This window comes from Pseudopipra pipra, chromosome 1 (genome assembly GCF_036250125.1).
Source record: "Pseudopipra pipra isolate bDixPip1 chromosome 1, bDixPip1.hap1, whole genome shotgun sequence".
NCBI lineage: Eukaryota > Metazoa > Chordata > Aves > Passeriformes > Pipridae > Pseudopipra > Pseudopipra pipra.
In genome coordinates, this window is record NC_087549.1 from 34,693,811 (window position 1) to 34,719,867 (window position 26,057).

A 26,057-nucleotide genomic window follows, 5' to 3' on the forward strand; every position below is an offset into this window, starting at 1 on the left:
GCTCTGTCTCTTCCCCTGTGTTAGCTCGTGTTTGCTTGACCCCAGCAGGCAACAGTTGGCTTCTCCTTGTACCTGTGAAGGTAAAGGAGTTTGAAGGGCAACCTTACAGGCACCACAGGCACAAGCTAAAGTCATTTGGCACAGAAACTCAAGCCTTCCTTGTGTCTGGCTGGCATAGACAAAGGAACTTGTTGGTAACTTTATCATTCCTATGACATACAGTTTTGGGTCACAGCAGAACACCAGCTGTACCAAAGTGTTTGGAGCACGTGCAAAACCTTTGGGCTGCTCACTGCCTTCAATTTCACCAAACTGTTAGGCAGTCTGTGGTGTATCTCTGTTGCTGAAATGTCACATAAATGATTGTGTTCTCAGTGAGGAAAAAAAGAAGGCGCATATAATTTCCTAGTCCAGTAGTTAACATCTGGGATACACATACATCAAATCTCTGTCCACATACCAAATAAACCAAAATGAAGATGTTATAAGAGCTCTTACACCCTTCTGAAAAACATTCCACCTTTCAGTTATGACAAAGCTTTCTTCCTACCATTTTTTTAAGAAAGAGGATAGAGCTACCTTAGGTATCTCAGCTCAAGAGAAAGCTTGCTGCTGTGATTACAGCTGTGTGACTGAAGTCAAGACATTGACACCTTACTAGTTTTAAGTAGAAAAACTGAGGCCGTCTTCCTCACATCTGCATTTCTTGATGCTGTGTTCAGTTCGTTCCCCACTCAAGATGCTGTCTTTTGTAAATCCCATTCTCAAGACCCCCAAACTGTGCACATGTTGCATGAAAACTTTCAATGTTCAGCAGAGGTAGTGTCATGATACCTTGCATTACTGCACTTGGCACTGTAATGTCCAACTCTTCTAAAGAATATTGTCTTATATTTGCTTCTACACTGCTTATTAGGGGCATGACCCTCACCTGAGAATATTACTGTAACACCCTAAAAAGGATAATTTTTTTACTCCCAATTAGGAAAAAAAAAATCTAACCATAAACCCGAGAAATACATATGGAAGCTGGATTTTGCTTTAATTTCTTCCCCCGGATGCTGGAACATAAAGAGGGAGCACATGTGTTTGTTCCTTTCTCCTCATGTTGCAAACCCTGTGAAGCAAAAGGGTTACTCACCTTCCTGCAACTGTTTCTCATTACAGAGCTCCCTTAGGCTCCCAGAAAGAGATTCCTTCACCCAATTCCATCAAAGTGGGAGCAGTAGAAACTTGAATAAATAATTGTATGCTGTAACTCTTAGAGCAGGATAATAAAATTTTGGCAAACTGCGTTGGAATCTGACTAGTTAATTAGAACGTGATTGATTCTGTTGAGGCACTAAGATGAGGAGGTTGAAGGGAAGACTCAATAAAAGAGAGAACACAGTGACACCTGGTTTCATGAACATAGGCTGGGTTTGGCTGCATGTCAGGTCTTAGGGCTCTTCCATCTGCAGCTGCTTCACTGCCCATCTGCATGCGGTCGGACAGAAAGGGACACCTGAGTGGCTAACAAGTAATGGATATGTTTAATATTACTTATCATCTTCTCCCCCACACAGAATCTCAGGTTATTCCCTCATGAAGAAGTGGATAAACAATGACAATCCTCAGAGGTGCCAAGTCCCTACAATACTGGCAAAAGTCAGTAGTGGCTGCAAGTCATCAGCTCCTCAGAAGAACCACGTATTTAGAGTTTTGCAATTTTTAAGTCTCCATGTCAAGACTCCTCTGTCCTTCTTCTGCCCCTAGACTTCCAGAGTTGAAAATTCAAAAGCTGAAAATTCAAAATTCAAAAGACTATGAGTCTTTAAGCACCATGCTGAATATGTGCTCAGGAGAAAATAGAAGACAGTGCTCTGCACCAAAAAAAACCCCAATAGTGCAAAATAAGCTACAAACAAAACTCTACAGATAGAGTGCTGATGCTATCTTAGCACTGTATGCCTGACAGACAATAGAGATATGAACAGAAATGTCAGCAGAGATATACAAATTGGTATAATTACAAGGACTGCACTTTGGATTTTTTCATTTTTGAGTCAGAAAATCAGAATTGCTTTAAGGCACATCTCCTTTGAGTCTATTCTGGTTTGAGCAGTAAATTAATATCAAACTGTTATATTACTCACATGTTCTGCTCCTCAAGGGAAAAATAAAGATGGAACCAGGATCCTTTCAAGACATGGGGTCCTTCTGTTGTGTTACTCAGTGTTGAGCAAAATTCAGTTTTCAACCTGAGTTGTGATATGGCCTGATAGTATTCTCCATTGTCAGTATTATAAGAACAAGAAAAGTCAGTGAAAATAAAAGTTACATCACTTTTGTTCATGAAATGAGAAGGATACCTGCACTTGGGTTTCAATTCAGGCCTGTTTCTCTACTCAGGCAAGTTTATCTGTTAGAGATGAGGTGTATTTCAAAGGTACCAAAAGTTACACTCTCTAGTAAAGTCAGGATTAGTCCTCATTAGCTAACCCAAAAAAACATAGGAATTACTGTGCAAAACTGGGGAGCCCAGTTTACCCCCAGAGTGATCCATGCACAATGTAAATATTTTGAATAAATTCCCAGGATGGTGCAAAAACTGAGTAGATTCTGCACAAATAGATTGTATTCTTGTTGCAGGATTTCCTTGCATACAACAGACCATCTGTTCTGATAAGGGAAAGGGCTTCCCAGGTTTCCTCCTCACTGTGTCTGATGGAGGGAACTTTCCTATAGACTCATGGTGTTCTGTGTTCGTTTCAGTCATTTCCTTCTGCCTTTAAATTTACACTGCAGAGTGACTTAGCCTTTCCCTCTGGCCTGCCTTTCATATCTCAAAAAATTAAAAGGAAATCTCCTCTCCCCTCAGTTCAAGTGAGCATATCCTTCTGAAGGGCTTTATCACAAAGAAGTTTGAGAAAATTATCCTGATGATCCTATTACAAAGCAATGAATTTTGGTGTCAGGCAGAAAGTAAAGCAAATGCAAAGATACCCTTTCTTATTGCCCACTGATTTGGACAAAGGGAAAACAATCATGAAGAAAATAAGCGGGCACTGGGAAGAACAGCATTGTATCTTTTCACTCATTCTATCTGCCAGTTTCTTAATGACTGCCCTTACTGATGATTTTTCCTTAGTAGATTTTGTCATTTACAGTCTGCTCTAGCTGTTTTCTTTCCGAAAGAAACACCAGGGCAGTGGGGAAAGAAGTGGTGAGAGTTCTGCCTTTTACTATGCTAAAGCCAATGCTGTAGAGGTCAGCAAGCTGCAAGGTCTGTCCCTTTTGGGAAGAGTATCCCACACAAAGGGAATGCTTTCCTGAACGTGCATTTGCAGAAACCTGCACTGAGACATCCTTGGAAGATCACCTTGGCTGTATGTCTTGATGTATTAGAAGTATCTTAGAATATGCCCACAGTGATTAACTTCAGCAGCACTGCCAGTCTAAATACAGCATAAGCAAGAAAATTCATCTAAGATGTTGAATGGCTACTCAGTGGTTTTATTCCTGAGGAAACCTCTTGATCTCAAACACGACTGCTCTTCTACCAATATTTAAGCTGCAGAGTTAACTCACACACTTTTACATGAGGCGTAGTCCCTCAGGACTTTTTAAATTTAGCATCTGGAGCTCCTTAGGATATTTGCCCCCTTTTTTTTTTTAAGAAAAAAAAAAGAGTCCATATAATTCCTAGTGTAGTAAACCCCTGAAATCTGCCTGAAGTGTATAGGCTCTGCTACAGTATGAATGCCATTGCCTATACTGAGGGAATAATGGATAATGAATGTTTCATTCCACACATTTAACTTTTTTCATGAATTGCCGAAAGGCAAATCACATTAGTCATAATCACTTGCTGAGTAATTTCCACAAATTAGTTTTAGTCTGTAGCTCCATTGCCCACAGTGCTTTGTTATTAATCATTATTATAAATTGATTCCTTCATTGGCTGGTTCTGTTAACTTTTAGGTGACAGAATATTGCTTTTTTTCCCTGATGGGGTAAACATAGCATGTAGACCTGCACTGCCAGTAAAAATAGCCAGCTCTACAGACTAAAATTTGTCTGCTGTTGGTTCTGTAAAATTGCTTAAACTTGCATGTGTTCAACCAATAAACTCATCCACAGTAAAGAAGCAATAAAGAAGCCTAAATACATGAAGTCCTATCCAGCTGTATCCCAGCCTCAAAGCAGCAGGAGGTGCTCTGGCCCTGATTCCTCATGACTCAGCCAGGCAGAGCAGGGTCCCCTACGCCCCCACCACCACCCTGCCACTCTAGGGCCACAGTGCCACCATCTCTCCAGAGCAAGTTCTCAGAAAACTCTTGTGCATCATGCACTGCTTGTATGCAACCCTTTCTTAGGGCAACATGTGTCTGAGGTTGTAAAAAATGGGGCAGGTGGGGAACTGAGAGTGATGCTCTTTCGAGGCAGGAGATGGCAGTTTCTGGTTTTCACTGACAGAGGTGGTAGCAGCTGGGAGATGCCATCAGTATGTATACATGCATACGTACTCTTGTCTCCAGTGTGTTCCTACATCACTTCTTTCTCTGCGGAAGAAAATAAGACCCTGGTAACTCTGCTTCCCACCAGCAGCACCACCCCACACCCTTGAACACCTTTAGTACAGTCCCTGTGCCAAAGACCACTGAGGTAAACATGATGGTGAGTATAACAGGGATAAATGACTGTGGAGCTCCACTGACATTTATGTAAGATGACGAGTATATTGCATAGCAGTCTTGAGGAACATTTTCATATGGTTGTGATGAATTAAATGCAGCAAGTTCTTTGGCAATTCAAGTGCAAACTCATGGATTTATTTATTTATTTTTCTAGCTATAGAGCACTGTCCCAATTTTTGGATTGGCTGCTGCTGTAATGCCATCACAGGCATCAATCTTAAATTTTAGATTTTCTCTTGCAGTCCTTTGCTTTTACAAATACTTTATTTTTTTATAGAGATGCCACAAATCTTTGATCCCAACTCAGTGTCTAAGACCAGAAATATCTTTTTGCAGGTTTACAGTTCCACACTAATCATTTGCAAATTATTACAGTAATCAACAAATAAAAGAGGAATATTTGGGATGGTAGTACTACAGTGACCTGAGTATTACTACCTGTTCTCTGTCTCCCAGGAATCCTTTTGTCCATCTGCTGTCATCCTGCCTTGTACACCTGTCCAATGACTGGCTATTTTCCCTTGCTCTTTCTTGTTTAGAAGACAATTTGAGGAGCGTGTTGCTGATTTATGAGCCCTTTCATGGTTTTAATTCTGTTGAACCTGGCTGACAGAAACAAATGTCACATTCCCAAGTGCTTTGCAAGAAACTGGAATTTAATTGGGTCCTCAGATCCAACAGATTCTGATTATCTGCTCTGGAATTTTCCTTTGTAAGCATTATTTTTGAAGCAGCACTTCATTTGAGCCTTGACTGATAACTTCTACTCCGTCAGTGATCTACAAGCACTTTTTATCACATAACGCCTGACTGGGATCCAGATTGTTTGTATAGGTAGTAAAGAACCTACTGCTCTGTGAACATTCCTGGCATAATAGTGTTAGACCACTCATTCTTCAATAGTTTTAACAAAAGAAATTCCTGGGCACAGCCAGGCACTTCTCAGCTCTGGGAGCAGCCAGCCTAGCAGGCCTTGAAGCCTTGTTTGTTTTCTAGTCCTTACAGCAGCTACTTATCCATTGTAATCCCTGAATTGATCCTGTCGTAGCAGTTCAGGGAATCAGAAAAAATGTCTCATAGGGGAAAAGGATCACTTGGCTATAAATCTGATAGGTTACGCCTCCATAGGAAAATGCTTAAAAAGGCTTCAGAGGACAAAAGCCCATCTGAAAATGCAGTAAGAAAGCCTGTCCGTCCAAGTGGAGCTAATCTTACTTTGCAGAAGGAAAAAACTAGCTCAGTGGCTAGGGCTGCGCATTTTATTTTGCACATATACCAAATATATCTATATAGCAAGGTGCTTTAGTTTTCAGTCCAGATTTTACCCTAATTCATAGTTAGGGTTCCAGTCAGATATGGATAGACTATTTCAGATACACAAAGAACATCAGGTGACAACAGAGGCTATTCATCAACATATCAGAATATATGTTTGGAAATCACTTGCCAGGCTCTGAAGAAAAATGTTGTTCCAGAAAAACTTCAGTAGGAATGTGCAAGATAGAACAGGAGAGCCCAGGTACTGAGTGTATTGTTTTCACAAGCTATAGAAAACATGGACTTTCTGAGGAAGCCTGAGCCCAAGCTCAGCAAAGTCATCAGCATAGCCCCGGTGGGAGCAGGATCAAATCCAGGGCTTACTATTCCACATACTTCTTGAGCTCTGTCAGGCTTGGTCCTGTGACCACTTCCCTGGGGAGCCTGTTCCAGTGCCCAACCACCCTCTGGGTGAGGAAACCTTTTCTAATACCCAACCTAAACCTCCCCTGACACATCTTCAGGCCATTCCCTTGGGTCCTGTCGCTGGTCACCACAGAGAAGAGATCAGTGTCTGCCCATCTCCTTCCCCTCATGAGAAAGTTGTAGACTGCGATGAGGTCTCCTCTCAGTCTCCTCTTCTTCTCCAGGCTGAATAGACCAAGTGACCTCAACCCCTCCTCATGAGAGGAGGACCTTCCCCTGAGAGTCCTTCACCATCTTCATTGTCCTCCTTTGGACGTTCTCTAATAGTTTAATATCTTTCTTATACTGCAGCACCCAAAACTGCACACAATATTCAAGATGAGGCCTCAGCAGTGAAGAGCAGAGCAGGACAATCCCCTCCCTCGACTGGCTGGTGATACTTTGCCTGATGCCCCCCAGGACTTGGTTGACCCTCCTGCCAACCAGCTGCCCCCAGCTGCCAGGGCACTGCTGACTCACATTCAACTTGCCCTTGACCAGGACCCCCAGATCCCTTTCCATGGCATTGCTTTCCAGCATCTCATTCCCCAGTCTGTACGAACATCCAGGGTTGCCCCATCCCAGCTGTAGAATCTGGCACTTCCCCTTGTTAAACTTCATATGGTTGGTGATTTCCCAGTCCTCTAATCTGTTGAGGTCTCTCTCCAGGGCCTCCCTGCCTTCAAAGGAGTCAACAGCTCCTCCCAGTTCTGCGTGATCTGCAAACTTGCTGAGTATCCCTTCCAGTCCAAGTCATTTATGAAGATGTTGAAGAGCACAGGGCCTAAGATGGAGCCCTGTGGAACCCCACTAGTGACAGGTCACCAGTCTAATGTTACCCCCTTCACTATTACCCTTCTGTTTCTCATGCAGTGCAGAAACAACTGCAAAATGAACCAAGCCATAAATAGTTTAATAAGAAACAAGATAGGTGTTTGGCTGTCTGTTTTTTAATAAGTCTGTTAAACACTCTTTTCCATCTTTCAGATATACTTAACCCAGTGGCATCTGTACTTGTAAGAAGGGACATTCAGTTACCTTATAACTGAATATGATTTTTATCTCAGTGACTCTCTTGAAGAATAGTCTACAGGTTCTTTTCAGTGTACAGCCTTGTGTAAAATTATACCAGTGTAAGTAGAGGGCAAGACCATTACTTTGTTATAGTTCCACAAAGATCTGCAAAACTCAGAACTTCAAGCTGTGCATTGTTCGCATTCTGCCAGGGTTATGTTTGCTGCAGTCTCACGAATCAATCCTGATTTATTAGCACAATTACTCTTACCAGCCTCACTGAAGAGCAAATAAATACAGAAAAGTTAGAGCCAGTTAAATGTCTACTGTGCTCAGTCAGAAACCTAAATTACTTTGTACTGGGACTACCTTTTAAGTCCTTTTAGAAAGCACAGGGAATCCCACACTGAATTGCCTCTGGACCACTTTGCATCACATAAAGGGCAACTGAAGGAGATTTGCAATCAGGACTATCAATTAAGTTCCTTAATTGGCAGGAGCAAGTGAGGATGAAATCAATCCCAATCCTGAAAATATTTGTAAGGGTGAAGGCATTAGAGAGGAGCAGTTCTGCTCTTCCCATGTGAACTACATCACAGCTGTAATTATCCACCAGTGTCAAAGTGAACAGGAGTCATTCTTCCTTGCTTCTTTCTTTTCAAATGTACCAACAGAAGCCTAAAATTCTGTTGCATACTATGCATGTGCATGTGAGAGGTGTTTATGTACATACACACGTGTGACTGTGCTTCTTGTGTGTTATGTGATGAATACTCAGACAGTCAGACCTCTGATGACATCAGTAAAACCGGAGCAGTTTCTACTTCTTCTACTCTCTACCTTCTACTACGGATTTATAACTGAAATCATATCTAATGAATTTTAGGACTTCTTAGGGTGTTCATGTGTCTGTACATGAGCATATGGATGTAAATGGGAAACCCACACTTCCTGAGAGAGTCCATGAGCAAAGACTGTCACTGCTTGCATTATTGACTGCACATTCCCTTTTACAAGAGGCTCAGAAATGCCAAGCCATTTCAGCTGATGGCATCATAACAATAATTATATTCTGAACTTTACAGCTGACAGCATTTCTCAAAGAAATTCATTCATAGTGATGTTAAGGACAAGGCCAGCTTTGGTACATGTATTGCTGTATACAACTCAGTAAAAATAAAAACTGGAATTTCTAGGTAATAAAGCATAACAAAATTACTGTTTTCATGGGGTATAACACAGATAAATCATACAAACAATTTTCTCTAGATACTAAATATAAATTATGGCAAAGTTATTCTAGTTACTTTCATGACAAGCATCAATCATCTCTTTTGATTGATACACAATTGCAGACCTGATGAGAGCACTAAGCATCTTCCTTTCAGGATAAATGGATGAAGAAATTAAACATCTGCTTATGAAAGAGTAGTGAGAGACAACTGGAGGCTATTGCCCAAGAAAATGCCTTTAATTACAAAGGCTGGACTAAGCCTGATGGTCTAAAGAAGCTGGGGATTTATTTCAGTGATTTGAGTGAAAAAAAAAGAAAACAAAACTGTGGAATTTATACAGCCATGAGAGGGTTTATGGGGAAAAGCAGGGAGACTCTTTTCTTCTCAGGCTCTCTTTCCACAGGTATGGAATAAGCAGGAGGAAAACCTGAACTAGTGAAGAAAAAAACTCCCTGTTCTGATTTCTGTCTTGGCAGGACAACAGAGTTTTCTATACGCCATTTGTAACATGTAGCATTATACCAACAAAGTGCTTGTATTGTTGGAAAATTATTTGTATAATTTTAACCTTTGGAATAAATTCTGAATTCTATTAGCCCAGCACCCAAATCTGCTTAAAATATTTGTCCCTTTGCCTTGTGCTCGCTTTTCGACACTGTACTGGCCAAAACTTAGAGACATGACTAATGAGTTCAAGGTTGCTGTACCCTGAAAGATGTCCAGGTAAAATGTGATGTATTTATGTTCATGAGCTCTTTAACACCTCGGTTTAAAGAGAAACTGCCTAAAGAAACTTGGCTTTCCTAAGCACAAGTTGAACCACAAGGTCTTCTATGGGACGAGTGAGGTTGGAAAAAAGAATGAGAAGATAAACAGCAATGCTTACTTATGCAGTCACAATTAATAATCTCTTATACCTTCTTGGTTTAATAAAGCAATAATGTGCTTAAATCCCTTGAGAAAAGAGAGCAAACTGTATGCTTTTACATACCATTTCTTCTCATGGAAAGCTACTCAGGATGCTTGTGCCTCCAGTGAGATTCCGGGAAAGAGCATTCACCGGGCATCTGTGCGCTGCTATTCCTGACAACAGGTACCCATAGTCACACTTGCACTTGTGTGCAGTGCGGTGCTGAGTAATTGGTCTCCTAGTCCCAACTCTGAACATGCTGAAAAATCTTGAATGGGCTCTGCTTATTATTTAAGGCATAAAAAAATCCCAAGACCTTTTAAAGGCAACCTGCTGCCTGAAAGACAGGATAAGATGTGTAAAGGAGATGAGAGTATTTAGGTTTGCAGACATGCTCTTAAGCATATAGCTTTTCCTCTAGCCTCAAGATACTAGATGAATTTTGAGGTTCAGATTTTTGGCTGTATGTTCAGAGAGTTTTGTAGGATTTCTGCATCTCTTTGTTTTGTAGCTGGAGAATCTTCCTCCTACCCAGCAAATCCTACCACCCACACAGCACATAGATATCTTTTGGCGCTGACTGGTACACCATTCATAATACTGTATAACAGCTAATGTATAGTGTGTGGGGATAACAACACCATATCACAGATAGTAAAGAGGATAGGATAGCAATTAGTATCACTACCACTCACTAACCAGCAGAGCCCAGAGTGGAAATCCAAGGCATACTTGTGAGCAGAATGATGCTGAAAGAAGAGGGATGACTCCGATGAGACCCTCAGTATCCATGGGAGATGCAATGATGAAGTCTCCTGGAGATGACAGTGAATAAAGGATAGAACATGCCTGCTCTGAAATCCATCTTCTGTTTGTTAGTTTTCCGCACTGTCTCTGTGTCACACCAAGGACAAGCTGAAGGCTGCAATATAAATAAGATGTCTGTTGGAGAAATGTGTTTCTTGTTATATGCTTTATAAGGCAAAATCAAGTTAGCAATTGAAGTACTCTGGACAGGACAGGTAACATCTCCCAGAGGAGCACTGAATGCTTCATTTACATTGCAAAGGGTGAAGAGTGAGAGTCAAATGAAGCCAAATAGGGAACTGAGTTGGAGTGGAATGATTTGCATTCTAAATATGGGATTTTTTGTCTCACTTCCAGGACAATGCCAGGAGTGAAATACCGGATTTTCACTAAAAGAGAATACTGATGTGCAATATGCCACTGATTTCATGAAGATTACTTCTGCTTCTATATTCACTTGTAGACAGTAATGTGAGGAACAATTAGAATGCCTCAGAAATTAAAAAGCTTGGTGATGTTATAACTAATAGTGTGAATATTGGTTGTTTTATCCCCTCCATGATGATTGAGAATTTCACCAAAATAAATTCTGAGTAACTGTCAAGAACAAAGACAATTTTCAGGTGTATCTCAAGTGTGATTTTTTTTTTTTCATTTTTCTGTTCCAATTTTGTGTGCTTGGAAACTCGTTTTGGTTGCTGTTAGCTTTTGTGTAACACTTTGTTGTTATTTTTATAAACATGGCTCAAGCTGATTGATACACTGTTGCTCCAAGAGAAACAAATTTACCCTTTCTGATGTGTATTTTTAGGGATAAATCTTAAAAGTCTAGTACACATTTCTAATTATTGTGTGGGAAATTAACCATGTTGAATTTCACTGAGTGTCTCTAATGTATCAAAATATGAAAGACAGATAAACTTACAAACATAAGGTGTTAGCACAGTGAGAAGATATTTATTTATAAGCAGCATTTAACACCATTTAATTCACGATTTTGCTTTCTACTGACCATCTGTCATAGCTGCTCTCAGCCTCACAAACCCCATGAACTTTGCCAGTGCTGGTGTTAGACTTGAAAAGATGCTGCGCCCACCCACCGCTATCACTCAGACCCATAGACCATATTGTGGCAGCATGAAACAAAGAGTGGTTTTGGCAGGAACTAGAAGAGGCTGCTCCTCTTTGGCTGCTTCCAAAGTAGCAGGCATTTAATTGGATTAACTGGACTGAGGTCACTATTGCTGTAAGAGGTAGCATCAGGTTCAGTGTCAGATGATCTCTTGGTAATCAGAATATTCTTAAGCAGGGTCATTTGAGAAATGGTGAGAATTAAACCCATGTTTCAAGATTGTACTCCCCTCACAAATGAGGTTATAGCAAGACCAGGTGAAATGCATTTGGTATTTCAAAAATAGCTTGTATGGCATAGAAGTAGTCAGGAGCTTTTAAAATGCAGATTATAAAAACCTTCTTAGAAACCTGAAAAGCAGTGGACACTCACAATGTATTAATGACTGTATTAATGACTGCCATCAGTGCAGCCTGGCACAGCTGATTGCAATAAACTTCAAAAGACTTTTATCAAATATTAATTATTTTTAAATTCTCTTTAAGATATGTGTGGACATGGTAGTCCATTCCTTGTATTCAGCTCACAAACATATGTTTTTAAAGCCTGTGGATCCTGACATGCATATTTGTCACATTGATACAGAGACAGTTGCTGAAACTCCCATTTATAGTCTCCTGGGACTATCCAACAGTTCTGGGAGGAGTTTGTTAACTTGTGTTCTTGCCACTGTCCTCACACTGGCTGAGGACGAACTGTTCTCACCTCTGTTGTAGAGTATGTGCATCTACACTATTTTACTACTATTTTACAGAGTGTAGAACACTGATTTTCAAACCTCTGTTTGCAAACTTTCTTGCTTTTTTGAAAATTTGTGCTTGCCTTAGGCTAGAATTTCCAAATGTATTTCAGATTTGGCAACTAAAGGAAGTAAAAATGGACAAGAACCATCCCTCAGATATGCAGAGATAGAGGTAGTACAATAATAATAGTGGTATCATTCAGTAGCTATCATTTTTTACAAGATTGTAATGATTATCTTAATCCTGTTATTTTGACATTTCATATAAAATTTTGGGTATTCATGGTATTGGCACCCTGTTACTGACCTCTGATCTGCTTATTATCAAGAATAAAGCTTGGGTACGCTTTGTAAACAACAGTGGTATCTGCTATGCCTTCTGTATCTCTTTAGCATTCTTTTATTGCCCTAGTGAACATAGAAAATGCCTTGTGAAATAAAAGAGACTCATGGACTCCATAGGACATAGGGAATGTAAAGTAATCTGAGGAAGTGCATGAAGCTGGAAGTGCCTTTTATTTCAAACTATTTGAGGACGCACATTCTGGAAACTGTTCTCTCTTCCCATTGGCAAATCTCTCATGAGAGTTGTGGTAAATTGGATGCAATCATTCCTCAAAATCTGCTCCATTAGCATAGATGTCAAGCTGGACCAGCCAGTGCAGGTCTATTGTCTGTATCATGCCTAAAATGTTTGCCTGCATACCTTCAAGCGTGCCATCTCCTGGATTTCCCCACCTACACTGAATGCATATGAATTACAGGTTGGTTCCTGCACTACAGGTGGACTTGTGGCAGCCCAGCAGCCCCTTCCACATCGTCGAAGGCACAGTCACTGACGTGCGAGTACCACAGAACACGACCCGAAGCCTGCTGCCCTACCTCCAGCAAGCAAACATCCAGTACACGTAAGTCCATGCTTCACTTTCCTTGCCTTGCTCCAGAGATCTGGCCTTCTGGGAAGGTCTGCCTCTACCATGCCAAGTGCGCTTGGGAATACATTCCACATCACAGCAATTAGACTGGCAGACAAATAGGCACTGCCAAGAAAACAACCGTTTTAATGGGAGAACAGAAAATCTCCCACAGGCAGGCAGTTTTAATTAAATGTCCTCCTTTGGAGTCAAGCTGAAGTGTTTTCAATGCATGCGAAATCACATCTATTAAGGGAAGGATGGTAATTACTAATTCTACAGCCTGCTTTGCCTCTCTCTGTATTTAGCAGGAGCAAGGTTTATTTAAAAGTGTGCTGCAAACGCAGAGGAAAGCCTTCTTCATCAACTATACAGAAACATATTAGTTCTATTATTCTCCAATCCTAGTGACCCAACACAAGAGTCATGCGACATAAATACACACACGCTAAGGATCACATATCATTTATAGTGTTCCTTAAAAAAATTCAGGACAATTTGAAGTATACTTGTCCTTTCATGTTTAGCAGTATGATATACTGGACAAGAGTAATGATCTTGTCATTAAAACCTTTTCAGTGAGATGCCTAAGCATCTGAATAATCAAGTGATGAGTTATTTGAATTCTCAAATATTTGCTAAATAAAGACCTGCATGAGGGTATTTATGTTTATTTTTCAGTGAGAAAAGGATGGTGCAAATCATACTGTATATGTATGTATGTATGTAGTACTGATCAGAATTCCATTTTTATTATAACAATTGTCTCTTATAAATTTGTTGTTCTAAAAATACAGACACAAATATAAGGAGATTAATTACACAAGCTCAATGGCTGAAGTTCAGAGTGACTTTCATGTGTCTTCAACACCGCTTCAGTTTTGTTTATGTTTAAAACTGAGATGGGGATTTCTGTAATTGTTTTCCTGTGCTTATAAAAAAAAGTCCCCTAATTACTGTGCCCTAGCAGTTGTATTCACGTCTGTTGCTGTTCCTGCTCACAGTAATCACCTTTAATGAAATGACAGAAGGCTGTTTTATATGTGTTATAAACACTCACTGTACTTGAAGACCTCTATTTGGGTTGCAGAGCAGAGTGTGCAAGGGCAAGAACTGAAAGGGCAAAGGATCTCTGCAGCTTACCTGAAACAACATGGTACAAATACTATAACAACATTGCATTAATCTTCCACAGGGAAAAATCCCCTCTCTGAGTTTTGGCACACAAGCTGTGTGCACTTAGAAGGAAGCTGGGCAGCATTTTGTCAGGTCCAGACTTTTCCTTTGCTCTTCCTCTTCCTCCCCCTGCTGCCCATCTCAGATGGTCCAAGCCATCAGAAGCAAAACTCTTCAAAGCCTCTACAAGCAAGCCTCTATATTCCTGAGAAGCCTCCTGAGACCCTTAACTCCACAAGAGCCAGGAGGATTTGCCGTGAAAGCAACAGCCACAGTCAGGGAGAGCAGGGTAACCAGGCACAGCCACTGAGCTGAAGTGCATCTCCACAAGCAAGATTTTGTACAGCTCCTTTTCACATGACTGGTTTTCACAATGGTTTTTTTAATTATTATTTAATTTTTGCACACTCTGCAAAGGAGTTAAAATTGCTACATCCCTTTTGGAACTGGAAAATCTGAGGCAAACACCAGCTAAAATTTCAGCCTGATGATTGCTTAAATTATGAAAAATCTCTAAAGTTAGGAAGCATTAAGCTTAAATAGCTTAAATTATGACAAATTTCTAAAGTTAGGAAGCATTCCTAGTAATGAACCACGTGACCAGTACTTGTCTGTAAAACAGGCTTATCTGTCTTCGGGCTTGACTTCATGACAAAATGGTCATGAAAACAAGCCAGGCATCAGATAAACTCTTTCTGCACCAAGTTGCTTCAGTTGTAAGTTTTCTGGTAAAGAAGCCACTTAGGTTGCATTAAAACCTGAGAGACTTAAGAGCCTTCCTGTTATAAGCACACAAAGTACACAGTCACTTAAGAGTAAAGAATGATTATCAAATCTCATGCAGAATACAGATGCGTAAACAATCAGGAGTTATGAAATGTATTATTATTTTAAAAGTGAACAAACAGCGCTTGATTCTGATAGGTGCTTACACTAATCAGAATTCTGCAAAGAAGTCAAGTATTTTTTTTAAATATTAAATGTCTTAATAACTTGAATAAAACCACTCCTTTAATCTAATTACAGGCATTACAGTACTGGTCTTACAGTATATATAGTGCTTTGAAAGTCAAGACTATAATTCTTTAGTTTGCTTAATGAATGCTGCTGATGTAGACCAATATAATTCCTAATTATACAACTACTTCACTAATGCATTTGAAGATGGGAATAACCTTTACTTTGATATCACATGTAGGTGGACCTATTACGTTTGAGGTACCTGCTGCACACCTGAGTTAGGAGCACAGTAAATGCCATTTCTTTCCGTCTTTTTCCTGTCATTGCAGCTGATGCCTATGAAAATTTAAAAGGTTGAATGTGACTATCATTTTACAGGAATGATAAATTAGTGGTGTGGTGATTACACGTTCCCATGCTTTATGAGAAGTTGGCATACAAGTATTGACTCAGTTCTACAGTCATGCTGTTACTGATGTCAGTGACAATATTCCCAGATCCTGCTACTGCCTCGTGGAATGGATAGATGCTCCAATTTCTTCTTTATAATTATTTTTAGATGTTTGCTATATTATATTTGTATTTGTATCATTATTTATTTTTGCCATAAACCAGGAAAGATTTCCACTTACACAACTCTTTCTGCATTTTACTCATAATACAAAGAACCTTCTGATTTTTATGCAAGTATATTTCATTTCCATTTGGTATTGTTTCATGGTTTTCCTGAGTTATTTTAATACAACTAGCAAACAACTATTACAGCATAGATAATGTGAACAACAAAGCACACTTAAGATTTTTTCTTTGTTTGCTGTTTAGGCAGAATGACAATGCTGCCACATTCTTCTTTTTTTGTTTTGCCTCTACAACTTGTAACTATATGTAATGTTCCATGCCAGAAAAATAGTATGTGCATGTTTTTCTAAGCCTAAAAAGATTTTTAAATGGATTGAAATCGGTTTTTGAAGATCCATGATCACATAATATAACTGGATTACAAAAGAAGACAGGAAATGCTGCTCCATAAACAAATGAAAGTGGTTGCTTCTTCACATTGGTTAGATTATTTACATCAACCTGGTTTAGTCATTTAACAAGCTCATTGTGTTTTTGAAGGCACTGTTACATTTCAGAGCCGCTGGACTATTTATTTGGCAGCTTATATTCAAATGAGCCTGAAGCACTCTTTTGTCAAAATATAACAGATGAAGTAAAGTCAGGATGGTTTAACTCCTGCTGTATTTCTTCTAAATGTGATTGTTGTTCTGACTTAGCTTGTGTGTTCTAGTACATTTTCAGTAATACTGCTATCTTTTTTTTACTTAGGATTCTTATATCAGACCTACAGAAAGCAGTAGAAAACCAAACTGGACTGAGGTCGTATAGGAATCGAAGGTCCCTCTCTGGGTATAACTACGAAGTGTATCACTCCCTAGAAGAAGTATGTGAAAATTCATATTGTTCCTCTTATCTACTACATTCTCTCTACAAGTTCTGGTTACCTGCTCATCTTCAGAAGTGTTCTAAGCATTTCTTCTTCGAAAATAGGCACCTTCTTGAAAAATATATGTTTTTTTAGTATTTGTATTCAAGACTTATCTTTATACATCACTATCTTTGACAGCTTAGGACTTTTTTTTTTTTTAAATAGGTCTTTTACTCCAGTGGAATAAGAGATTTCAGTGAGTGATTAGTCACAATGAGTCTTTTAAGCGATGTGACCAAGTGCTTAAGTATTTACACAAGAGGCACAAATACTTAAAAATACATAGATGAAAATTCGTGTTTAACTATGCCAGATGATGGCTGGGTAAATAATTTCTGTTGATTTCTGTCTGCTCACATACACAGTTTCAGTCTGCACCAAAGCAAAGTCACTAGACCAGGCATGGAGAATGCTGCACGCCAAGAAGGTCTGGTGCCTGTGAAACAAATATTGCAGGTACCATTGAATCCTGCAAGTCAATCTGTTTGTCATTCTGTGTTCTGGCAGGCAGAATCAGGGACCTTCTTTCTTTGTTCATTAGTATTTAGTGAGAGTGGTGGAATAGCCCCATCCCCAGATTTCGATGGACAGCTAATGCATTCCAGTAATATCCAACAATAAAATGGGAAAAAAATACTATGTAATTGAAGGCAGCATCCAGACTCTGGCAATAGAGCTATGAGAGCCAAATAATAGTTAAAATGTCAAAACAAAAACAAACAAGCAAGGAAGCAAGCAAAGCCAACAAACAAAAAAGACAAAAATAAAAATGATAGGAAAATCCCAAAACATACAGAGGACTGAGAGCTGAGATTAATAAATGTATTACATTAGCTTCCCACAAAATGCAAAGATTGAAGCAATGATTTAATTTCTGTATTTGCAGATCCAGGACTGGATGCATCATCTGAATAGAACTTATTCAGATCTTGTTCACATGTTCTCTGTTGGAAAATCCTATGAAGGGAGACCACTGTATGTACTCAAGGTAAAGATTAAATTGTCATTAATCAGACTAAAGTCTGGAATCAGAGACAGACACTTTGTTACTCATGTTATAGCATGTACACCAGAGATGCAGCTTAACAGCATTTCCCAGGGATAAGTTGCTAAGATCTAAGTATCTCTCTGAATGTCATCTTCAATGAAGAAAGAAAAAAAAAAGGTGGAAAACTAAAAGGCAAATCCTATTTACTTGGATTGGATATACATGAAGATAGATTATAGAACAAGTTCAATTAGCAGGGTTTGGATTTAAGGGGATTGGAAAGCTTTGTGTTTATAGACAACTAGGAGAGCAGTTATGCTGGAGAGGGACCCCAGAGGACTCTGGAGCCCTTGTCGGCCTGTGCCACATACACTTCCTTTTTAGCTGCTGACAAAATTTAAGGGCTGTGTGCTTCCAATTCACATGATTAGGACCACAAATTAGAGTGTGTCAGCAAGACACAAAAAAATTTTAGTTTCCATGTATTTTCTTTTCATCTCCTGTTGAAGAGTTCTGAAAATTTGATTCTTCATCAGGCGATTCCTTTAGTGTCATTCTTCCTCACCCTACTCCATGTGATATTTAAGAATATCATTCCTCATAAAAGAGGAATTGAGAGATCTCACTTCTCCTTTCAGTTTTTTTTTCCATAGATCAGCCTCATTGTCCTGGCATACCTGCCAAACCTTATCTTGGCCATACCTTTGAAAAGAATAAATTTATGTTCCTTTATATGAGTAAATTCAAAATGGTTTAGTGTTTCTCATATTCTATTATTTTCTCATTATTGTGTTTCACTAATGTCATGAGATCTATTGATATTTATTGATATTTATTGAGAGTGAATATTCACACTTCAAGTTAGGTAAAAGATCACGGCCCTACAAGAAAGCTGTCTGGATAGACTGTGGGATTCATGCAAGAGAATGGATTGGCCCTGCCTTTTGCCAGTGGTTCGTGAAAGAAGTAAGTGTTTAAAGATTTGCAGTCATAAAGTTCCTTCAGTTCAATAAACTTTGCACTTTTCCTATGAAAGATCTAACATATTACTAACAAGAAAAAAAACTAGCTCTATTATACTTCTTTTTTTATTATTTGTGGAATACTTAAGTGCTTGATAAACAAAGCCGATAGCGACAGCCAGACACAGCTAGGCACAGGGCAAAAATATGCCAGACACATATTGGCAGAGATATGAAGCAGGATTTCATTCCAAGACCTAAAAATGTAAAGATTGTAATTCTGATTATAGTCCAGGTAAATCAGTGCCCATGTGCATTGCTTCAGATCAGATCAGCAGTATCTTTGCTTTAAGGACTTAGTTTAAGAAAGACATTTCTCTTTTGTGTAATTCCATAGGAATAGGAAGATAAAATCACAGAATCATTAAATAGAATCACAGAATTGTTTAGGTTTGAAAAGACCTACAAGATCATCAAGTCCAACTCTTAACCTAACACTGCAGAGTCCACCACTAAACCATCTTCCCAAGTGCCACATCTACACATCTTTTAAATACCTCCAGGGGTGGCAAATTAACCACTTCCCTGGGCAGCCTGTTCCAATGTTTGACAACCCTTTCAGTGAAGAAACTTTTCCCAGTATCCAATCAAAACCTTCCCTGGCTGAACCTGAGGCCATTTCCTCTTGTCCTATCACTCGTTACTAGGGAGAAGAGGCCAACCCCCACCTCACTACAACCTCCTTTCAGGTGGTTGTAGAGAGCAATAAGGCCTCCCCAAGCCTTTTTTTCTCCAGACTGAACAACCCCAGCTCACTCAGGCACCAGCTCTGTCACCCTTTTCTGGAGGCACTCCAGCCTCTCAACGTCCTTCTTGTAGTGAGGGCCCCAGAACTGAACACAGGATTTGAGGTGCAGCCTCACTAGTGCCGAGTATAGGGGAACAATCACTGCCCTGATCCTACTGGCTACACTATTGCTGATACAGGCCAGGATGCCATTGGCTTTCTTGGCCACCTGGACACACTGCTGGCTTATGTTCATTTGGGTGTTGACCATCTCCAGGTTCTCTTCTCAGCAGGCATCGTTCCAGCCACTCTTCCCCAAGCCTGCATGGGGTTGTTATGACCCAAGTGCTGGATCTGGCACTTGGCCTTGTTGAACAGATGGCCTCAACGTGTCAAGAATTCATCCACCATGTTTCCATTATGGCAACTATCATAGTTTTCCTGCTGTGCAATGGCTTCCAGATCGTCCTGTTTGTTGCCCATCCTGTGTGCATCGTTGGTGTAGATGTACTTCAGCTGGGCTATTGATCCTGCCACTTTTTGCAGGGAAGAGGGAAGAAGCCCTAATTCCTACATAACTATTCTCAGGCACTTCTGTGCTTTTTAACACATCAAGTCTTGCATGTTTGCTGCCACATGGATCTCCATCCACTACCACCACTGAGATGGCAGACCAAAGAAACTCGCTAGAACACGGTCCCTCAAACGTGGGTGTGGTGCCCCTAGGCTTATCTCTATTGAGCCTGGTTTTATCCCCTCTTCCCTTCAAATCTAGTTTAAAGGTCTTTCATAGAGGTCTTTCATGAGACCCGCTAACTTCTGAGCAAAGATCCTTTTCTCCCTTTGATACAGGTGTACCCTGTATCACCAGAAGCCTGCGTGTTGTTTAAACCAACACATGATCAAAAACCTCAGAATTCTGCCAGTGACACCAGTCTCAGAACCAGATATTTATCTGCTGGTTCTTCTTCATAGATGGATTTCATCCAAAAATATGGATTTCATATTACCTGAGTATCACGCTATTCCAATGTTTCTTTGATCCTATCCTATTGGATTTATTCTCTTTGATGTCTAGGATTTAGCCTTCATATACATCCATTTGCCATCTTCCAAATGAGTGGTGAAATCAAATGGAATTTGAACTTTGCTTTCCCAATTGTCGGGGGGGTGGGTTGTTGGGGTTTTTGTTTTTTTTTTTTTTTAATATCAGCACTTACTCTATTCTAATTTGAGATTCGTTAGAGATGAATGATATATTTACAGGATTTTGCCTTTTCCCTTTAGCCAACAAACTTTTGTTCAATATGGGATATTAGCTGCACAATGGAGACTATCTTGCAATGTAATTCGCAGAAGTCAAAGGTAGCTTAATGAAACCCCACAGGTGTGGTTTGAGTATTTTTGCATACCTTTTTTTTTTTTTTTTTCTGCACAAAATAAGGGATGCAGCATATTTTTTACAGGGTTCTTCCTATAAACACAATTTTCTCACTTTTTTTGCCACCCATATCACTGTGGAATTCTGCAATGTATTAATACCTCCTCTGATTTTGTGAGAGTAAACTTGTGCATCATCAACATGCTAATGTGTTAGCTGAGATGATCATTTAACCATATATGGCCTTCCCTCAGAAGTCAGATCAGCCTACAGAGCAAGCACAGAAATAATGAGGCCACAGCAGTTTGGATGAGCCAGTCACCATGGCTGGTGATGCATGGATAGGCTAAACCAGATCCAGGAGCCGATCTCCATAGTTTGGCATGCAATGATGGTGTGTCTTCTTATTAGGTCTTCTGTCAGTGTAAAGATAAACTAACTTACAACTATTTCTGAGCATCTTTTCTACCCAGGAGAACAGGCTGCAGTAAGTAAGGAAGATATTTGGGACAGACAGGCACTGATGGGAAAGGCTGTTGCCCAAGTACCTCTTCCTTATCAAGGTTTTCCCATAAAGCACTACAATGTTGCAGCAAGGTAAAAGTCACAAGGTTTCTCCGTGGAGTTTATGGCAGAATACAGGCTCTGACTGTGTATATAAAAACCTTCTGGTTAGTATCTGAGATCTTCAGAGAGTAGCTTACTAGTAAGGTTGCTTCACTAACTATGTAAAAGCACTTTCCTACAAAAAAAAGTCTCTGCGCAGTCCCTCAAGACTACAAGAATGTACCACCTTTGTCTCCCCATCCCTTCTTAGAGCAATATTTCATCCAGCATTAAAGCAAAAAGCATCAGGAAAAGAATATATTATGCTCATAGTCTCCATCATTATATTAAAAATTACTGGGAGAGATAAGATGTTTAGATCGCTTGGTTTAGGATATTGCTTTTCTCATTATATGAATTAGACATTTTTAATAAGAACTCTGGCAAAACTGAAGGTCTCTCTGTACTTCAAACTCTGCAATTCTCTTTTACTGGCAAACTCCTCCCTTAAACACCTCTGCAGCCCAGCAGCTCACTTTTCCATCCTCCCTGGCACTTACGGGCAGTTCTGAGAAAGGGCAGTCAGCTTGGAGACAGATTTTTCCTGGCATGTTTGTTGACTCTAAGGAATAGCACCACAAGCCTCTTGATTTAAGGCAAGGGAAAGGAAATGTTGGATATACATGATGTTGGCTTCTTTTCTAGCAGGAACAGCATATGTGCATTCCTTTGCTACACAGGCAGTCTGAAATGTTTTATTGAGCTTTCACTTCACCCTGTGATCTCTGTCATTTGGTTTTATTGAAGTATATCCATGTTCCTGTATACAACTGGGCTTTTCAAGTGATTTAGCTTAGAAAAAAAAAAATCAAACCTATGCATGAATGTCATTTAACATTCAAGCTCAAGACTGGGTGCTACAAACTTGACCAGATACTCCTACTCAGCTTGGGAACCCTCGGTTATCATGCCTACACCTCTGGCAGCTTCTGAGTGTCAGTGGATTTGCTGCAAACAATGGGAGATACCACCTCCGTAGGGTGGAAGTGCCATTGAGCAGCTGCTAGTGTGGCTTGCCAGGGTATGGGCAGTGGCTCCCCACTTTCTACAAAGCATCTGGAGTTGTTTAGCTGAGAAGGACCTGGATCCCACCCATTTAGAAACGCAAAACAGACTAAAGCAGATCAGATTTGGGAAGTGAGGATGTAAGGCTGGAGCATGGGAAGGCAAGAGGCTGCCTGCCACACAGGCTTGTTCTGTATGTGGGCAAATACAGTAGTCAGAGAAAAAGAACAGATGAACTAGAGAGAAGTGGAGAAAGATACAGAAGTTAAAGATTTAAAAGAGAAAGAAAATGCACAGGAAAGAGTTTTGCATTATGTGATAATACAATTCAAAGTAAAAAACCACCTTGCTCACATTTTGAAACAAACAAGAAGAAAGCAAAGACCATGGTTTGGGGAGTTGTGGTTTTTTTGTTTTCTGTGTGTTGGGTTGGGTTTTTTTCTTATAATCTACTCCAGAATGAGCTTTAGCCTTGACTCTGTGATACATAGATCTGGTGTTAATAACAACATCACTGTTTGTTTCTGTAGAAGGCGCCCCTGAATGTCTGTAGTCTCTCAGCTAAAGATAATCAGATGTTCTATCAGGATTAGCAGTACTAGTGGCCTCTGACAAACCCTACCTCGTGGTCATTGAATTTCAAATCAATAAAGGGGGAGAGCCTGCACACACAGGATCAGAGCTTTGGGTACCAGCCAATGAGCCACAGAGAACTGTCTGCACCTGTATTGTAGTGAAATAGCACTCATGTTACAGTGCAATTCCACCCAATTTCAAGCCTTACCCATCTGGAAAGGGATGGAAAAAGGGCTCTGATAGTGGAAATATTAAGAGACCAGTGGTGGAGTAGGGAAGCATGATGAACTGTAAAAGGAAACAGAACTGATTACATGTGGGCTATTGTGAAGGGAGCCTGAAAAGATAAATGAAGACAGAACTTGTGTCCACAGCAAGATTTACCAAAAAAAAAAAAAAAAAGAAAAAGGTTTGTTAGTCTAGAATTTTAAAAAAGCTAAATGGGATCTAATACATTAAAACATGTTAGTAAATATTACAAAAGATACTCCATTATGTGTAATTACTTTGTAGAAAGCAGTAGACTTTAGAAACAAAATTCAGACATAGCATGTGTCTAAAATAACCCTCATAGAAACAAAGACACAAAACCTACAGTCTTTTTGCAAAAATACAATTACATTTGTACATATGCTAAGTAAGAACATTTAACTGCTATTCATTGGGTGTGCACCTAGGAGAGGAGAAGTAGAATCCAGATATCAAATTATCCAGACCTCAAATTTAGAATTTTACCATTTTTTTAAAAAATCTGAAATAAAGTTCACAGACTGCTATTCAAATTAACATCAAAACTAGATTCTGTTTCAGCTTTAGTAAAAGCAGATGAGGATTCCCATTACATCTGGTTTGACTTTCTTCCCTCTAATAAATGCTGCCATTTGATCCATTTCAATGATGTATAACCTTGAAATGTCTGTCATTCATACAACTTTTTCAGAAAGTAACATGAAGAGATGGGACTTTGACTTGCATTATTCTTTGTTTCTGATGCAGGAATTTGTGTTTCAAGATTAGGAAATCCAATAAATGTAATTAAAAACCTTCAAGAAGCAAGCACTGCTTGTTCTCCTTGACAAAATATTCTAAGAATCCCATAACAACTGTAAGGGAAATGTCCATTAAGATCAAGTGCATCTCCCTAAGAAGTATCCTCATCAGGGCCTCAAATGAATGTGAAAATAGCCTCACTCTTTGGAAATGCAGTAACCTCCACCATCACCTTCTTTTCCCATACTCAATAGGGATCCCAATTATTTGAGTTCCCAAATTATTTAAGACGATGTGTTTGGACTTCATCATGCAGCCATGGAGCAAACGTGTAACTGCAGACAAAGAAGTTAAAGGCTGAGGGCAAATCTCAATTTTTAATTTTTTTTTTCATGCTGACATTGGTATTGGTTTCTTCCAAAACCAGACCAGAATCCTGTCTTTTCACTCCATAATAATGAGGCAAGAGAGACACACAGTAAATCCAAGAAGCCAAATTGCAACATCTGCTCCCACTATGCTCAGATTGAGACTGATTTATGACTCACCTTGTGGGATGCATACTGCCAATTAACCAGCCATTAGGCTTGAGGACCAGGCCCCAGAGACCAGTCTTTACCAGGAATTTTGCAGCATTCAAGACCTCAGATTCTTCCTCAAGAATGTTTATGAAGTGCTTGCCTGTAGACAGAATAGCTAAAGTAACAGCACATACACAGAGCCAAAAAAGGACAGCAGTGTGATCAGACACAGGTCCAAGCAGGAGACTCAGACAGTGTTAAAAGGGGTTGGCTCTTTTTCTGCGCTTTGCAGGCCATATGATCAGAAGGTAATAAAGCTATAAGTATTCCTACTTTAAGATCTGCTGAAAGCCCATGTAGCACTTATTCCACAAAATTCCACAGTCCATATTCTGATGGACAAAACATCTGCCATATGCTGCCTCAACAGTCAAGGCAACACTCGGTCATTCATTCCAGCACTGAAGTCCAGGCTGTCAGGAAAACAGCTTCACATTCTGGATCATTTCTGGGTCTTGCTGAGCTCCATCAAAACTAGCAGTCCTTTAGGAGTCAGAAAATTTCTTTCCCCTTGCTATCCATAGCTACTAGCTTGAAATACTGGCTAATTATTAAATTCAGATACCAGTTTTTTCACGCACTTATGAAATAGACTGATCTTGGGGGTGTGTAAGATAGTTATGCGAAGCAACACTATGATGTTTGTTAAAGATTATACACTTGACCTATCATATGTCAACAGACTTAAGTCTTTTGAACAGGTACAGCTGAATTCTATGTTCCCACAATCCGGGATTTCAGACTAAGATTGGTTCAAAGGATGCTCATTACCCCTATATTTAGTTATTCTTTGAGACAATGTATTTCACCCCCTGTGATAGGCTTTCCATCTGTTTTTTGGGTTTTTTGAGTTCTCCAAGCAGACGTTTAGAGGAAGGAAAGCAAGGACCCAACTGCCTCTCCATATAAGCCATATATTTATGCCAGTCCTCTTCCTGGGAACAGGTATGCCACCGTTCCTAACATATCTTTGATTGCTGGCCCTCAGAAATCTGAAGAGCTTTTGAAATAATTTGAAATATTCCAAAGTGAATAAGAGGTGTGCAAGATCAAAACAAAGACTGTACTTGTAGCTTTTTCTTTGCACTCTTTAGCTTGATATGTTCCTTCTTTCCAAGGTCTGTTCCCTTCAGCTAAAGCTCTTTAGATGATGTTGGCTTGACATGAAATTTTTGTTTCTCTTTAAATCATTGCATCTTCTTACTCTATGAAATCTTCCTGTATGGGTTTTCCTCCTGATCATCAGTTTTTAGTTTACCGTTGGTTTAGGAAGGCCAGAAGCTTCCAAGGGCTGCATCTTGACCCCCTGCAGCATCCTTCACAGGTGCCAATGCTGATGGCACCACAAAAACTGGGCTTTTTTTCACCTTGAAGGACCAGTCAGCTGGTGACAATCTCTCC

General features: G+C 39.8%; 1 protein-coding gene across 2 annotated transcripts in view; it reads left to right on the plus strand.

The window, feature by feature from the left end:
* CPA6 (carboxypeptidase A6) overlaps positions 1-26,057 on the plus strand; it is an 80,987-nt gene that overhangs the window by 35,843 nt on the left and 19,087 nt on the right. Inside the window, exons 3-6 of one of the 2 annotated variants that reach the window (XM_064651393.1) lie at positions 13,025-13,149; positions 16,621-16,735; positions 17,667-17,768; positions 18,630-18,734. In XM_064651393.1, the coding sequence (XP_064507463.1) occupies positions 13,025-13,149; positions 16,621-16,735; positions 17,667-17,768; positions 18,630-18,734 (447 nt within the window). Of the gene's footprint in view, positions 1-13,005; positions 13,150-16,620; positions 16,736-17,666; positions 17,769-18,629; positions 18,735-26,057 lie in introns of both variants that reach the window. The other variant, XM_064651398.1, reaches the window with a different exon arrangement.